This window comes from Mus caroli, unplaced genomic scaffold (assembly GCF_978045245.1).
Source record: "Mus caroli unplaced genomic scaffold, Mus_caroli_1 scaffold_4, whole genome shotgun sequence".
NCBI lineage: Eukaryota > Metazoa > Chordata > Mammalia > Rodentia > Muridae > Mus > Mus caroli.
In genome coordinates, this window is record NW_028227259.1 from 23,108,978 (window position 1) to 23,127,361 (window position 18,384).

Genomic DNA, 18,384 nt, shown 5'->3' on the forward strand with positions numbered 1-18,384 from the left:
TGAAATGCTGGAAGACTGAACCCAGGGACTTAAACACACTAAGCAGAAACCCTAACTCTGAGTGACAACCTCGCTCTACCCCTAACTCTGAACATACAGGCAAACTGATATCCTATGTACAACCTAACGCTGTAGCAAAACCCAGTAGTATGTCTATCACAGTAACCTTGCCTCTACAGCACTTTGGTTACCTGTGTCCTAGACATGTCAGGAAGTGAGGGCTGGTCACCGTGACCCAAACTACTGTCCCTGTGCCTGAGCACCTGCTGAGGGTCAACCTGTCTTGGGCATTCTGCCAGCACACATTCTTTCCAGCAATCATCACCCCATCCAGACCAACTCTGAAGCAACGTTTTCAAAGTGGGGGCATGAACCACTGGGTCATGAGATTCACTTACTGAGGCATGGCCCACATTGTTTCTGTAAGAAATAGGAACACTGGCCTGGAATGCAAATAAAAGTGTTGGGGAACTTCAGTTTTGGACATATTTATAACTGGGTGATCATATGAAGTTTATTACTATAGGTTTTAATTCAAAAGGGTAGAAATATACTTTATAGAAGGGTGTCCCATGCTGTAATGGTTAGCACTCTGACTCAGATATACTACTGTAACCCTGACTCTCAGTCTCTAACCTCAGGTTTCACTTCACTCCCAAGATAAATCATTTTCTAGTACTCCTTTGTCAGGGGCCTCCAATTTCCTTTCTGTGAGCCTTCTGATAAATCTGTGATCCTAATCTAATGAGTTGTTATTGTGAGCCTGTTTAGTATCTTTGGGCCTTAGCATTTACAAGCCAGATACTCTCTAGGTCCCACCTCTGTAGCTCCTTTTTCTTCTGCACTAGCAGTTTTATGTTCTAAGTGTACCCCCAGCAGCCTAGCACCACAGAGCATGCACTTGTTATCAAGCCTACTCAAACCTCCTTGACAGGAAGCTCTAGTACAGGAGTACATCAGCAAGTCTATCCCTGTGCCATGCCACTGAGCAACAAGTTCAACTATGATCCCATCTACCATTCAAGGAGTTCTCCAATGCTCTAATTCCCACCAGCAGCTCAGCGCATAAGCATTTAAGCCCCGTTGATACAGCCATGATTATCACATGCTACGACCCTTGAGGTACCAAGGTGAACATTAAGCACTGTTCACGCAGCCTGTGAAAGCACACCTGCCTATCTGACATCATCTGCAAAACCCAGAAGTTTTTCTATCCCCTTGTTCTCTTAACTAGCTCTACTCAGCCGCCTCCAATAGTTCTAGACAGATTTCCTTCCTTCCTGGTTCACTCTATGCCACAAAGCTGGTTCCACATCTGTCTCTGAAATATTGCAGAATCCCAAGGAGCACAGCTGCGTGTGGTTCTGTCTGCTGTCAGACAGACACTCTGCTAGGGCAGCGCAACAGCTGTGTGTTACATACTTGACCATGAATAATAGAATAGTGTAGGCGACAGAAAAAGATCTTAGCCACTTAAAACTCTACTCCACTAACCCAAGTTCGATGAACTCATGGAGATGCATGTTTATCTGTGTGTCCTGCAGAAAACCAACCAAAATAAGGAAGTGTACAGATTCAGAAGAGCCTTGAAGAAAAAGATCAGAGATCAAAACTACAGAGGCAATTAAGGTGAACTCGCTTTCTAACTTCAAAAAAGACAAACTTCAGCAAGACAAAACCTGCAGATTAGATTGAAAGAATACAAGCTCATCAAAAGGATGCAAGTAAAAACTACTGGGAAACACACAAACACACACCCCCCCAAACCAAACACAAACCACAAAACTACCAGCCGATGAGCTGAGACTTCTAGGTGTCTCTGAGGGGCTGACATTCCTACAAAACTGCAGTTCTGCTTACAGACACTTCTGTACTTCTGTAGCCACGGTTACCTTGCACGCCATCTATCTTCACCCCACTTCTCCTATTAGCTATATTTCTGTAGTTCTAAGCTTGGGAACATTCCATCCCTCAGTAAACCTTTAAGGTCTTTGTAAAAGGAACAGGAACTGGCAGAGCCTGCTTGTAACTGGCTTGAGTGACTCTTATAAGGAAGAAGACAGTCAGAAACCCAAAGGAGAACATTCTTTGAGTGTTTGAGGTAGGAGTGACACACAGAATAGAACAAGTCACAGACCACAGGAACCAAGTTCCTCACTAGGGATATAAGGTAGGGAGAGATTAAAGGCTGAGGAGAAAGAAAGTGAGATGGAGTAATCTAGAAGAAATAAGAAAAACCCAAACATTATGAACCTCAAGTTACATTCCTAGACAGACGGAGACTCCACTAATGAGACAAAACAGTGTGGTGGTCAATTTGATGGTATTTCAGTCACCTATAAGACAGAGCTCTGGTTATGGCCATGAGGGTGCTGGAGAGAGTTAACTGAGAATGGAATACCCACCCTGCATGTGTATAGCACCATCCTGTAGGCTGGGGTCCTGGATGAGTAAAAGGAGAAAAGGGCAAAGTCCCACAGAATCCCAACACTCACCACTTCCTGCTTCCCAAGCACCGATCATGTGACCAGCTGTCTCAACATCAACTTCTGGCCCCTACCTACATATCAGGCGGAACCACGCATATACAGATACAAAAACTGTTCTACGACTTAAGTCATCCCCTCTTAATGAACTAAGTGAATGAAAATATAAGCTATGGACCTGCAGGGAAGTATGTTCAAAACATTGTGGAGTACCTGCAGAAACCAGCAAAGTAAAAAGGGACCACTATTGGGGTGGGGGTCAGGGGCAATAGAGAAGGGAGGGAACAGCATGACACACGTGGTCTGAAGGGAAAATGACAAAACTGGGGGAGGGGAAGGACATGGGAGGTGGAAGAACATAATGAAGCTGGGGGTGGGAAGTCTCACAGGTATTAAGAATTAAGAATGATACTATTAACTACATACATATAGTACGTGAGTTAGTGTATAAATATACATATAGAATTTAAATTAAAAATCCCACCGGGAGTGGTGGCGCACGCCTTTAATCCCAGCACTCGGGAGGCGGAGACAAGCGGATTTCTGAGTTCGAGGCCAGCCTGGTCTACAGAGTGAGTTCCAGGACAGCCAGGGCTACACAGAGAAACCCTGTCTCGGAAAAAAAAAAAAAAATTCCCACCTGATCTAACAATGCTGCCCCAAAAGATTCATAGAATATAGAACAAACCCTAACCCCTGGCACTTGAAAGTCCTCTTAAAAGTTGTTAGAGCTGCCCCCTGGAGGTGGAAGGTCAGTCCTTATTGCTGAAGAGACCTTGTACTTCAGACAGAATTCAGAGGCCCCAGAAGGATCTAACCTGAAGGCTGCCTTCCTGAGGGCAATCTTTCATGATACCAGGCACCGGGCGGGCAAGCTTCCAAGGGAAGTAAGCAACAGCCCTACTCAGCTATGATGCCTATGAACCCCAACAATGACCAACATGGCACCATAACACTAAGTACAGGCACGAATTACTTGGCAGTAACCAACAGCTCTCTAATTGGACCTAAGACCATCTTGACAAGGAGGAAACCATGCCTAGTACTGACTAGTTAAGTCATTGAATCTTGAAGGAGAACCTACAACCACCACCTTAAGAAAACAGTCTAATTCCTCAGTGTATTCCGTCTTTATGTAGGTTCTGGGGCTTGAACTCAGGTCACCAGGCTTCTGGAAAGCACCTTTACACACTAAGCCATCTGGCTGGTCGTCTTGTTACCCTGAGCTGAAGGTATTCATACACAGCTAGAGTCACCGAGAACGTATTTTAAAAATGCATACCTGTGTCAGCATCCTCATTTCAAAGGAGCCACACTGGAACTCATGTATACTGTGAGAAAGTGGTCACCATGACTGTTAACATGAGCACCGTTGTCAGCACAGGGTCTGATGAGGACATGAACGCCAACAATACAAAGTTTTTTTCCTTATTTTTTTGCTACATGGCTGACTGTCCTTAAATTCATGGGCATGTTGCCTCAAGTGCTGGGATTGCAATTGTGTACCACCTTGCTTGGTTTGAATAAACACTGCCCACTCACCCCCTGCTTAGTGGAGGACCTTGACCATCTGATTCTTCTGCCGCTACCTCCCCAATCCTGGATTACAGGCATGCACCAGCACATGGGATTTTGCATGATGCTAGGGGTCAGAGCCCAGGGCTTCATGCTGGTAGGCACGTATTCTAGCAACTACATCCTCAGTCCAAACTGTTTAACAAGACTCAACGTGAGACACATTTATTAGAGTTTGCAAAACACTTTCACATGGGTTGTCTCGCTTGTTCCTGTGAGTTAAGCAGGGTTGACATCATTTTCATTTTCTCACACCCATTCCCAAACTTTAAAAACAGATGTTGGTAGAGAGTAAAAAGCGGGTGGAGGGGTTAAAGTATAGTTATAAATGATAAATACAAAGGAAAATAAGTAAAACTGGTTCAAAAAATGATTCATTCAAATACCACTGTGTACCTACTACTGCCAAGCATTATGCTACCAGAAAATGCTTCTGAGGAAACAAGAATGAATGACTCATTATATAAATGAGGAATTTATTAAATGTCAGAGTTTTGGGAATTGATTTTCAAAATAGAATATTCATTTTTCTAGGATGATTTACAGATAAGCCAAGGAAATAAAGAACAGACTTTAATAAACTACAGGTAATTAAATATCTGTCAAGGAAGAATAAACATTCCTAGATTTGGTCCAAAACAGGTGGGCAAGCTAGGCATGCAAAAGAGCCCTTCCTTAGAAAAACAGGGGGTCAAAAAAAGAGGTTGGAAAGGTAACTCAGTATCCAAGAGTGCTTACAACCAAGTCTGACCCACATGTTAGAAAGAAATAACTTCCTCTGATCTCAACATGTGTGCTGTATCAAACATGTGCAGGTTAAAAAAAAAAAAAGACAAAAAATAAAATACCAATTTTGATTAAAGAGCATAAAATTTAAGATTGCTTAAAATACCCATGTCAGCTAAACAATCATATTTGTAAGAAAATTTCTTCAAAAGTTGTTAAAGATATACCAAGTTTACTCCAACATTAATTCAGTTCTTAATACAGCTTTGCTGCCCAGTACTGTCCTGGAGTCGCTCACACAGGACAATGGTTAAGGAACACAGTAGGTGGCTCTGACGTGTGTACATGAAGAGTTTGGAGATTTAGTTGAAAACTATTTTTATTTTTTGTTTTTTCGAGACAGGGTTTCTCTGTATAGCTCTGGCTGTCCCAGAACTCACTCTGTAGACCAGGCTGGCCTTGAACTCAGAAAGCCGCCTGCCTCTGCCTCCCAAGAGCTGGGATTAAAGGTGTACGCCACCACTGCCTGGCTGCATGAAAAATATTTTTAAATTATATGTTGAAATGAAAGTACTTTGGATATACTGGGCTAAAGGTATCCTATTTGTATAAACTAAATTTATATAAATTAATCCCAGAATACCTTTAGAAAGGTATAATGTAACTATCTTAAAACTAAAATTTCTATTCAGTCATTCACATATCTATGCAGTAGAAACCAAGAAAGAAATTGTCTAGAAATAAAACTTATCCTGACAGTAATGAGAAAAACACCCTGTGGGTCTCAACCCTTTGGGGATGGGGGTGTCAAACAACCCTTTCACAGGGTTCCCTAAGACCATCAGAAACCAGATATTTACATTACAATCTATAACTAGCAAAATTACAAATAAAGTAGAAACAAAAATAATTTTATGGTGGGAAGTCATCATAACATGAGGGACTGTATTCAAGGGTCACAGCATTAAGAAGGCTGACTGTTGCTCCGCACCCCTGCTTGGCTGACTCAGTCCACTGGGCTCTGAAACTTCACTTGTCCCTGGTGTGACAATAAAACAACCAACCCTAAAATGAGAAGGGATGCTGGATCAACACTTGGTTGACATTTAGTTATCAGGAGCAGAAAACATTAGTTCCCAACACGGCCAGCCTGTCCCAGAACTGTGAGGTCATTGCTAGGATCTCTATAGCCAGAAGCCAGGCAGGTGTGAAATGTGGCAGGTGCAAAAATGAATCTTATCCCTCTAGCCCTTGGTCCTATTGCTGGGTTTTCTTCTTTTAACCAAAGGCAAAACTGCCGGCTCACACTAGCTAGCACAGTCCCTACCAGAGGGACATGCTGCATTGGCCCACAACAACTCAGTCTTTCTGACTGCCCCACCTTCTTCACATAATTTTTCTGGAGATGTAAAACAAATTATGATCTGGGGGCCAAATTTGGCACAGAATCTGTTTTTTTTTTTTGTACAGTCTATTAGTTAAAAGCAGGTGTGCATGTTTTTCTTTCAATGGCCCCAAGGAAAAAAAGCTAGTACTTTATACCTGAAAATCAGATAAAATTCCAATTTCAAACCCATTATATGATTTCAGCGAGACACAGCTATAGACATTTGTTGGTGTATTGCCTTCCTAAGCTTTTACACTATAAGGGCAGAGGAGTGTAGTTCCAATAGGAGGCATCTAGCCCGAAAAGCTTGAGATTATTATTTGGCTTGCCAAATCCCTAGTATAAATGATAACTATATTTGTTGATTAAAATCCTTTCCGGAAAGTCTACAACTTAATAGGGTCTACAAAGCTGTTCTTCACTGAGCGAAAAGCTCAATCAGTTCCACCTTCCTCCCCCACTCAACATTTTGCTCCTTTATGTCCTTTCTTGAGAGACACTCCTCCACCCCCATAGCTATCTAAGCTCTCCCTCTGACTGTTTCTCTCAAGGATTTCCCTAGCCTAGTGATTACACACCAGTTCTATGCTTGCCACATGAATAGAGAATGCCCTCAAGAATTTAGCCAACGCCCATTTAAGTAACACATAGATAGCACTTTAAACCCCTTCAACCAACAGTGCAGTGTGCCAAGGTGTGCAGAGACTTGAAATCCTGATGGATGGTTGATAAACCCTGGACTCTTCCACCAAAAGCATGCCCACCATGTCAGGGAAGCTCCAGGGAAAAGGCTCTTCTTGTAGGGCTGGCAACATTCAACTGACATGCAAAGCTGAGGGGAAAGTCCTACCGGTGGATCAGTTTGGATGAGTTGGTTCTCACAGAGAAAACACTGTCAAGATTCCCCAAAGAATCTGCTTCTTAACCGATACACTTTAGAGTTTGTGTGTTTGGTTTCCCACTCCCCCACCCCTCAAGAAATGTCCTGGGCATACATATGCCCAGGAGTGGTACTGCTGGGCCCTCAGGTAGTAAGTACTGAGTACCGGACATTCTTATCCCTACCCAAGACTATAAGGCCCAGGGCAGTTCCCTAATTAACACAAGAGTTTCTCAACAGAGGGATTGGAAAATGCAGGATATTTTCCCACTGCCATTCATGCCATGGAGATTAGTTACTATGGGTGAACTTTTGGCGAGAGAGGAGGGGGAGGGGGGGTGTGTTTCTGACAGGCTTGGAAGTCATTCTGTAGACCAGACTGGCCTCCAACTCACAAGGTTCACCTGCCTCTTGTCTCCAGAGTACAGGATTCAAGGAGTGCACCATCATGCCTACATGTATATTTTAATTATAAAATATACACTTATAAAAGCTGTAGTCAAACATAGAAACCATAGTTTAATATCTTTACAGTAGGTTTCAGATGTGACTTATCGATTTTAAAACCAGCCAAATAGGGGATAGCAAGACAGGGCTTGGCAGATAAGAGTGCCTGAGCCAACCCAGTTTACCCAAGTTCCACCACTGGAACCCACATGATGGAAGGAAAAGAAACCTGATTACCTTAGGTTGTCCTCTGACAACATCCTATGGTGACTGCAGGTACATATATGTACATGGTGTGTACACACACTCACACACACACACTTATAAGTATTTACACATACTCAGAAAAGTTAATGGTAAAAGCTGGCATTTTCTTTTTTTTCTTTTTCTTTTTTTAAAAGATTTATTTATTATATGTAAGTACACTGTAGCTGTCTTCAGACACTCCAGAAGAGGGAGTCAGATCTTATTACGGATGGTTGTGAGCCACCATGTGGTTGCTGGGATTTGAACTCTGGACCTTGGGAAGAGCAGTCGGGTGCTCTTACCCACTAAGCCATCTCACCAGCCTCCAAAAGCTGGCATTTTCATATTGCTTACAAATGATGTAGTTAACATTTAACTTTGAAAGAAAAACCAAATTTAACAAAATTGTTTTAAAAAATGTATGTTTTAAAAATCCATCACAAGTCTTTCTGCAAACAAGCACAAGAGAAATGGTAAGTTGGACTCATTACAGGGTGATATTACAGTTAAGAAACAAAGTCATCAGGACCCTTGGAGTTGATTTCATCAAGAGCCCATCACTCTTCTCTAACTACCCACAAGAAAATACAAAGACTAGAAGCTTCCTGTTCTGAACTAATATCAATTATATTAAAATTCCCAGCCTGGTATGGTGGCACACACCTTTGATCCCAGGGCTCAGAAGGCAAAAGCAGGCAGATCTCTGTCAGCTGGAAGACAGACTGGTCTATGTAGTGAGTTCCAGGACAACCATGGTTATTTAAAAAAAAAAAAGAAAGGCCCCATACCCTATAGGGAACTTCAGAAGCCCGAGAAAATTTAGCAATTATGAAATGTAATAACGATATTCAAAGTTCTTTGCATTTTGCGCTATCAATGAAGCAATTCATATGACATAAAAATACTAAGCAGTTTGCTTCAATAAGTTTAAGAATCCTGAGAGCAGTTTATCAAGTATTAAGAGTTAATGTGGCCGGGCGTGGTGGCGCACACGCCTTTAATCCCAGCACTTGGGAGGCAGAGGCAGGTCGATTTCTGAGTTCGAGGCCAGCCTGGTCTACAGAGTGAGTTCCAGGTCAGCCAGGGCTACACAGAGAAACCCTGTTTCATTTACACTGCTTCCCACCCTCACAACGATGACCAAATTCATTTTCCATTTAGTGAACTAGGTAACAGTCCACTTACGGACAGTACTAGATGTTATTAACAGCTCATTATTTTGTACCTTCAATTAAGAAAAATACTGCACAATAATGACGTCGAATGTTACAACAGGTAGAGGCAGCTGCTTCTCATTTTGTGATCCAGCTGCTATTTTAATTTATGTAACTCCCCCAGCTTTCAGTGATGCTGGTATTTATATACACCACGTTTCAATAAGTACACTGTTAGCATGCTACCGCCGGCAATTTTATTGAATCTTTGGAAACCTCAGCATTATCAAGTATAAAGACAACATATCCAGCAAGCATCAGCGAGGCCACAGGAGCTGCACAGAGTTTCTTTTGCAACTCACTGCTTCCTACACAGCATGAACGACTTTCCAAAGTTCCTTTGAGGCCCTGTAGCTTGTGACCGCCTTCCCAACTTCATTTCTTACTCTCACCTCATTATACTTTACCACCCCCAGTTTCCTTTCATTCTCAATCATGCCAAGATCTTTCTTGCCTCACTAAACCCTCCTTGCCTCTTAGAATAGTAGGGAATCTCGCCTAGGGCAGGTCTTACACATATCCTTGCTAATTGTACCTACAATGCACCCACTTTTGATTCAACTTTATACAACAGTGAGTAGCAAGATCTTTGGCTGGTCTTTGGACTTCTGGACCTTCTCAGGATGCATAAGATGGAAACATCACCAAGACAGCCACAGCATTATGCTTACATTGTACAAAAGATGTAAATGCAATGGTAATGCCTGTGTGGGCATCCCTCAGCAAGAACCAAGACAGCAGGTACAAACCAAGCAGTGAATCATTTTATTCTATCACCACACTCTCAGAGGGAAAAGCCACGTTCAACAGCCTTAAGAACACAGTAAGAGTGATTACGTTTACTGGGTCTTGACCCTTGCACATCTTTTAGTATTCTCCAAGGGGACCAACAAGGTGGCTCAACAGCTAAAGGTGCTTGCTGTGCAAGTCTGGAAAAAGTTGAAAGAAGTAAGAGATTCCTAAAAGTTGTTCATTGACCCTGACACAGGAGTGCCACCACACACAGTAAACAAACCAAAACAAACTGGGAAAAAAAGAAAAGAAAAAAGAAACCATTTTGCTTGATGCGATGGGATGTCTGAATAAGCACTGCTGTACACACAGACCTATGGCTGTCTCCAAGACAAGCACAGAGTAACTGAGACCTCTGCACCAGCCACTTCATCACATCTTTTATGTAGAAGAAAGACAATCATTAGTTTAAAGCTGGCTTTTTAAAGACATTAAAGAAATAGATCTCATCTGGCACAACCTTGTTCATGTAATTTCAACACTTGGAGGCAGAGGCAGGGAAGTTTACTGAAAGTTTTAGGCTAGCCTGAGCTAAGACCCTATTTCCCTTACTGTTCTCCCACCCTCTTGAGTGGACAAAGGAGGTCACCAGTCAGGTAAAAACCCATAGTACAATGTCAAAACTACATCTATCAAGGAAGCCCCTCCCATTCCCCTCTAGTGGTACTGGGAATTAAGACAGGGCCTAGAACATATGAGGCAGATGCAATACCAATAAGCTATGTTGCTGGCCTCTGTTTTTATTCTGGAGTTACTAGGGCCAGCCTTGAACTTGTGATCTTCCTCCCTTAGACTCACAAGTAGCTAGGATTGTGGGCCTGCATGTCAGTCCCAGCCTGGAAAAGTGTTAACAAATATTTTTTAGATTAAAAGTGTTTTTAATGTATTTGAGTGTTTTGCCTGCATGAATTTTTGTGTATTATAGGTGTGTACTAAGAGGGCATTAAACTCCCTTGGAATTGGAGTTATAGCCTGTTGTGAGCTTGCATGGAGATGCTAGGACCCAAGGCCAAGGTCAGTGATCTTAAGCACTGAGCCATCTTTCTAACCCCCGGAAAAAGTTTTTTTTTGTTTGTTTTTTGTTTTTTTTTTTTGTTTTTCGACACAGGGTTTCTCTGTATAGCCCTGGCTGTCCTGGAACTCACTTTGTAGAGCAGGCTGGCCTCAAACTCAGAAATCCACCTGCCTCTGCCTCCCGAGTGCTGGGATTAAAGGTGTGTGCCACCACGCCTGGTTTCCCAGAAAAGCTTTTAACAACATATCAATACTTAAGATTTTTCTGAGGTTGGTGACGGCATTGGTAAATCTAATCTTTTTTCTTTTCTGATAGGTTTCTCTGTGTAACAGCCCCGGCTCTGAGTTCTGCCTGCCTCTGCCTCTTGAGTGCTTTGATTAAAGGCATGTACTATCACACTCAGCAGCTAATGGAATTTTAAGGTATCTGCATATTAAACATACCAACATATGGATGATCTGTGTAACGGGACCAGTGATCTAAGTTCCACAGGACAGAATCAGTCAGGTATAAAGCTATTCAGAGTATAAAGCAGAACAATGGGGTTCAATTCAAAGGGAACAGATAACAAGACTGCAGAATGCACACAAGAAAACCAACTTCCAGAAGCTGTCCTCTAACCCAGGTTGTTTCAAATAAATTACTAATAAAAGATGCAGGTGATTGCTACTTAGAGAGGTTCAGTGCACACCAAAAATACGCCACCACCTAAAAAAAGAGCTATTAAAAATTCACCTGTTTTCAGCTAGGTTGTGGTGGTACACATCTTTAATCCCAACACTTAGGTGGATCTCTGTGCCAGGGCTACAAAGACAAATCTTGTCTTGAAAAACCATAAACAAACCGACACACCCCATCCCAATCACCCATTTTGAACTTTTTTTTTTTTTTTTTTTGCCTCATACTGGAATGAAATTAGGAACAGATGAAAATTCATTGCTTTAAAAAAATTAGTTATTAAAAGATTCTTTCCCGGGGGAAGGGCTAAAGAAATGGCTCAGTGGTTGAGAACATTTGCTGCTCTTGCAGAGGACCCAGGTTCATTTCCAAGCACCCACACAGTAGTTCTTAATCACCAGTAACTACATACACTTCCAGAGGAATGGCCTCTTGTCTTAAAGACTTGAATGTACCCATGCAAAACACTCATACACAAAGTAAACCAATCTAAATAATAAAAAGATTCTTTCAGATCTGAAGAACATACTATCAAAATCTAGGATGCTTAAGGGCAGAAACTGGCAAATTAGTCCTACATACAAAGGGCTAAAAATAGGCACATTAATCTTGAAAAAAAAAATCCAAATCCCTAAAGTTAGAAGACTCCTATGTCCCTACTGATGACACCACAGTGATGTCAGAGGGACTGTGGACTGGTGTGAAGACAAACAGGTCAGTAAAGAGCAGTGGAGGGGAAATCTATGCACATCTCATTTTGCTCTAAGGAATTCAATGAGGAAAGTTTTCTAACAGGCTGAGACAAGCTGTACCCTTCTCTGACAACACACATACCAACCTCAAGCAAATCATAAACCTAAAAGGAGGAGCTGAATATAAAACATTCAGAAGCAGCAGCAGCAAAGCTACACTGCTTCTCATTAGACTGTGAGTGCCTAGATGTGACACCAAAAGCAAAAAGAGCAAAAGAGAAAACAATTGAACCAGACCTCCAGCAAGGCCCTAACCTGAATCTTGAGCACCAAGCTAAGAAAAATAGAAGCAACCCTCACCACCAAGGATGGAAGAAATTGTTTGTAAATCACATATCCTTTAAGCCTATTAGACTGCTAAAGCCAAGCAGACAGAGTTGGTAAAGATGGAGACAATTCCAATCCTAATGTAAAGAGAGCTGATGTAGAATGTCAAAACCAGAAATACCCCATCTCCCAGCAATTCCATTCCTAGGGAACAACCAAGAGAAATGAAAACAAAGGAATGTTTGTACAGGAGTGTTTATAACACCATTATTTTTAACAGACAAGTAGAAACAACTCATTTATCTAAGAGGAAAATGTAGTATAAACTCACATTAATGAAATATTAATCCAGCCACAAACAGGACAAGGTATGATGCCTTTACATGAAATGTTCAGAGTAATCAATAAAAACAGAAGGCAAGTAATGGTCGCCAGGGTCTAAGTGGTGACAACTAACTGCTATGAGCACAGGTTTTCTTTTAGGTACACATGGACAGATACACATGGACATCAAAATTGGGTCCCCAGAACCCATGTGGTGGAAGGAAAGAATCCATTTCCAAAAGCTGTCCTCTGACCTCCACATGCCTGATGTATATGATCTTCTCTAGCAAATTCATAAAATAATAAATGTTCACTTCAGCAGCACATGTACTAAGATTGTAACCATAGAGAGATGCATTCCATATTTTAAAAAGTTACAGTAAGCTCTGCTTATTCTCTTATACAGAAGAATGAACAGGACTGATAAGGCTTCACAAAAATAGCCACTACTGAACTACTCTGCTGATGTAGATACATAGCACACACTACCAAGCATTCATTAATCTCATACACTAGAAAGAAGTACACGTTTAAACCACGATTTTTCTTTCTTTTCTTTTTTTGGAGACAGGGTTTCTCTATGTAGTCCTGGCTGTCCTGGAACTCACTCTGAAGACCAGGCTTGGCCTCGAACTCAGAAATCTGCCTGCCTCTGCCTTGCAAGAGCTGCGATTAAAAGCATGCACCACCACTGCCCGGCTAAACCACAATTTCTTAAAACACACACACGTACTAAACTTCTTTTGAGTGTGGTATAACCACATGTGTACAGGTGTGTGTGAGCGCAGAGGTCAGAAAGAGATGTCAGGTTTTCTGTCACTCTCCACTTGATTCCCTTGAGACAGGGTCTCTCAACCTGAAACTCAAGATCTCCATTTTCTAGACAGGCAGGTGGCTAGTAAGCCCCAGTTCTCCAGTCTGTCCCCACCACCACACTGCCTTGTACAGCTTCACATGGGTTCTGGGGACTGGAACTCAGGTCCTCACAGTTAAACAGAAAGTACCCTACTCACTGAGCTATCATCCTATCCCTCACCACATTTCTGAAACAAACTATGTTAGAAAAGGACAGATAATTGAATGGGTCAGAATCCATTGTGATTATGTTCTACGGGGAACAGTCAATCACGTCAGGTCCCAACCTTTCCCTAGGAAGAATCCAACAGCATCAGCTGTGTTCTGACAAGGTCTAACTCATCTACTCTTTTTCGAGACAGGGTTTCTTTGTGTAGCCCTAGCTGTCCTCGAACTCAGAAATGTGCCTGCCTCTGCCTCCCAAGTGCTGGGATTAAGGGCGTGCGACACCACTGCCCGGCTGACTCATCTACTCCTGCTGAACTGCCACTCACCAAACCACAACCATTTCATTTTATAAACTTCCACCACATCCCTGTGATCTCGTCCCTCTTAGCAATACAAGGAATACACACAACAAATAAACTTTTGGAAAGATGATCTAATGACAAACTAGATTACCAACACTCTGGAAGATATTCCAGAGAGACTACCAGATGCAAGACAATTTTGACTGGAGGAGTCCTCACTAAGGACTCAGCTGTAGTAACAACAATGCACCATGAGGAAACTGCTACATATGGCCACCACCAAAATTAACAAAAGGCCCTCCATAAAAGCCAGACTGAATTACGGGTGACATGTCCATAAAAGCTTCCCTACTGCAAGTATCAGGAAAATACAGCAGAAGGAAATTTTACTGTACCATTTTAAATAACCTGAAAGCCTAATAATGAAAAAAAAAAAAATCACATTTCAGTTTTTGCTGAAGGCAAACTCAAAAGTCTGTGGCATCATCAAGTAACAATGCCCAGCAGTCTAGTCAGAACAGAAAAAACAGCATTTACTCAAGAAAACAGTATAAAAAGACATGGCTGCCAATCCCCACCGCACATCTAGAAACACTGAAATTTCTATAGTCTGCCACCACACACATCTCTAAGTTCTGACAATTCCCAGAAGAGTGGCTAGTACATGCTGAGAAGACCAATCTACTCCTCTACAAAGAATCCAGAAACTAGAAAATATGTCCTTCATATGAAAGCAAACTAAAGTTAAATGCAACATTAGGGGTAATGTAGTATCTTACTTGAGGCATTACACTTGAAAACAAGTATAGAGAATACAGGCTGCAACACACTGGGGGCATTGAATACAGGTCTACAATCCTGTGTTCCTCCCCAGGCTAGCACCACACTTACAACCAGCAGCCCGGAGTGAATGTTTGTGAGGAGGAGGATAGGAGTAGCCAGACACATCTATCCTGGCTCTAGTGGGGCTTTCCCAGGAAAACCAGCCTAGGCTATACAGTGAGTCGAGGATTACCTGGGTTTCATAAGACCTTGCCTAAAAAAAATCAGGATGGTTTTCTATTGACAGAAGTTCTTAGCAAAGGAGACATAACACTACACTTATTTAAACCCATTGCCATTTCAAAAATTACAAGAGAATAAAATCCAGACCGGTAGAATATTCTCTTGCATTGAAAACAGGTAGCCCTGATACTTGTGACTTATTTATACCTTGCATTCAAGATTACTATCTTCAATTAGTTATCTGATTAGAGGGTATTCAATCAATAGCCATGTTACATCATGGTCTCACTCTCCAAATTTGGAGGGAATTCAGAAAACAGTATGGTGACTCAGACAACCAACACCAGTTACATCAGGAGTTCCATCTTGGTATGAATGGACTCACCGTAATTTTGTGCGTGTAACTCTAGGGTTGCAATTGTTAAAGCAGTCACCTACTCTTTCCGACTATGAACACCTCACTTAGCACTGCACTATGCACGTGTCACCTTTCCACTCTAGGCACCCCCGTCTGTCACACTGTCTCCGATCTTCCATTCCCTTCCTAAGGGGTTTCTCCAGTTCTTGAGGAGAGAAGGTGAAAAGTAAGCAGGCCCTGACTGATCTTGGTCAAAGAGCACAGACCCTGGCACCAGCAGTGGAAAGCAGGGTGAGAACGCAGAATGAAACACCTAGCAGGAGTCCGTCCAGTGGGGAAGGCGTTCTACTGCCAGACTCTCCACTTGCTTCTCCACTTCTCAGTGGTCCCTATCAAACGCACATTTTCTGGAGACAGTTACATCTTTCAAACAGCACTAAAGATGAACATGACAGTCCCCTGTTCCGGTCGGTCAAAAACAATAAAGCCTCACCCTGCAGTGTGGTTAAGTTCAAATGTCCTGTATCACACGATGGACCGAATACTGTCTGGACACCGCGTTCCCTCCCCACCCCACCCAGGACCACCTCTATTCGGCAAAAAGGTGATTACTAGGAACAACTTTAAATGTATGTCAATCGCTTGGTGGTGGTGTTGGGAAAACAAACGGGCTTTTGAATTACTTTAACAGCCTGGTTCCAAGTGCCTGGCCTTGTTTCTCCTCAAAGGGGAAAAGAAAATAGGACACATCAGAGACGTCTTTCTCCTCTTCCCTGTGCTGGCTGCCAGCTGCTACCTAGCTGGCCTGTGAGGGGTCCAGTCTAGGTTTCTTGGAGGCGGAAAACTTGGTAGCCAAACGTCTTGAAGTTTCCCCGTTTTCTTTAAAAGGCTTAACTTCTTTACAGATGGAAAGGTCACAAGGAGAGGTTTCCTTTGTTGAAATGCTCGGGGCTTGTGGGATTGGGGAAACGGGTGGGGACAGACCGTGCTTAGAGAAGGCGGGACAGATGCGGGGATCCGACTAGGCTGCTCCCGGCCGCAGGACTCCCGGGCAGTGGCCCGCGGTTCCTACGCCGAGGGAAGGACGCGGCCGCCTCGGCCTGCCGCCCCGCCACCTGTCCGCCGCGCCCGGGGACAGGGGAAGGCGCCGCCGCCTCCACTCAAAATGGAGGTTATGAAACGCGCGCCGCCCGCTCGCCCGCCCGCCACATGGCCGCGCCGCCACAAACTTCGCAGGCGCGTCCGCGTCCTGGGGCTCAGCCCCGACATCGCCCGGGCCGCCACTCACCCACAGACCGGTAGCCCAGGATGGCGATCTTCCGGGACTTGGACTGAGGCATCTTGGTGGCCTGCTCAGCCCCGACCCAACCACATTAACCGCGGCGGCGGCGGCTCCTCCGGCTCAGACTATCGGCGGCGGCTGCGCCGGGGGAACGCGGCATACAGAGCACGGCGGCGGGCGCGGCTGCCTCTCGCTCGCTCGCTCGCTCGCTCGCTCGCTCCTTCTCTAGCTCGCTCAACCGCCCGGAACCGAACGCGCGGGCCCTCCCCCAACAACACACCCACGTGACCGCGCGCGGCCCCGTCTGCGCCGCCTCCCGCCGCCGCCTCCCAGCCCGGAACGCGCGGGGGTGCGTCGGGGAAACGTTTTACTTTAAAGGGAAAAAGCGGAGACGCCCCAAGGCCCCCGGAAAAGTCACGACCGAAACTCGCTGCGTCATGACCCTCCCACCTACTTCCGCCGCTTTTTAATTACGACAATCCTGCCCGAGCTCTGACTGGACGGCTCCCAGACTGCCGCGCGATGACGCAATGGAAACTCCGTCTTCTATTGGGGATTGGAGGGGTGGAGCCAAGGAGAGGTGCCGCTCAGCGGGGAGCTAAAAATAAATTCTGTCTGCTTTTGCTCGGCCGGGCGCCTGCGTGGTCCAAAAGCGTGGCCCTACCGGTGGGTGGGCGGGAGGGCAGGCAACTCCTCAGTGATTGGCTAATGTGAGTGCGGGGGCGGAACTAGAGGCGTGAAGCACGGTGATTGGTGAAGTGCCGAGCCGTTGGCCGACTTGCGCCTGCCGGCCCTTAAAAGGAGCGAGGCGCGTGGCCCTAGCTGACGGACTGTAGGTTGGCTGACACCTCGCTTCGCACTTGTCTATACTTCAAATTACCGTCCTGCTATGTTAGCTTTAGTCTGGGCTTAACGTGGGTGGTGACTAAGCTTTATTCGTGGCTGAGGAACTGTGGGAAGAATGAAATCTGTGCAGCTCGCAAATGTCAGAAATTCCATTAAAAGCAGCGCGAGCTGACCAGTCCTGGTGCGGACTCAGGCAACACGCCGGGTGGCGCGCACCTCGCACAGACAGGCGCGCGCGTGGGAGTCCTGCAGCCAGATCAGTGCATCTTTTCATACTGAACACTCGAGAGGTTATTTCTGGAGAAACGTGAAAGTCAGCCATTGTCAAGAACGCCGAGGAAAAGGAGGAGGCTTCGCTGTCTGGTGTGGGCGGGCCATGCCTGAAAAGGGAAGGCTGTCATATTTTCTACAACAGTCGTAACAGGCAGAAAGCTCTTGTTTCCAGAGAACTAGAGGAGTTGAGATGTCCTCATATTGAAGAACAGGATGGAAAACTAGACCCTAAGCCTAGTTCATCGAAGCCCAAACCAAAAGCTAGGCCTGGAAATAAAGGTGCCGAGAGAGAACAGCACACTTGTCCTTAATTTTTTGCCCTTCACAATAGACTTACTAGACTCACGTAGTCCAGGCTGGCCTGGAATTCTTAGAGATCCACCTGTCTCTGCCTCCAAGGTGCTGGGATTAAGTGCTGTTCTGCTACCTTGATCTTTCAATTCTCTTTTCTCTGTCCAAATGCTAGCATTACGGACTTCCAAACCATGTTTATTCAGTGCTTGGGA

The 18,384-nt window shown here is 44.2% G+C and overlaps 1 protein-coding gene across 1 annotated transcript in view; it reads right to left on the bottom strand.

Annotated features, from left to right (window-relative positions):
* Rheb (Ras homolog, mTORC1 binding) overlaps positions 1 to 17,120 on the bottom strand; it is a 39,816-nt gene extending 22,696 nt beyond the window's left edge. The window contains exon 1 of the mRNA XM_021162464.2: positions 16,766 to 17,120. Coding sequence (XP_021018123.1) covers positions 16,766 to 16,817 — 52 coding nt within the window. The 5' untranslated portion in view covers positions 16,818 to 17,120. The remainder of the gene's footprint in view (positions 1 to 16,765) is intronic.
* Positions 17,121 to 18,384: the final 1,264 nt, after the last annotated feature.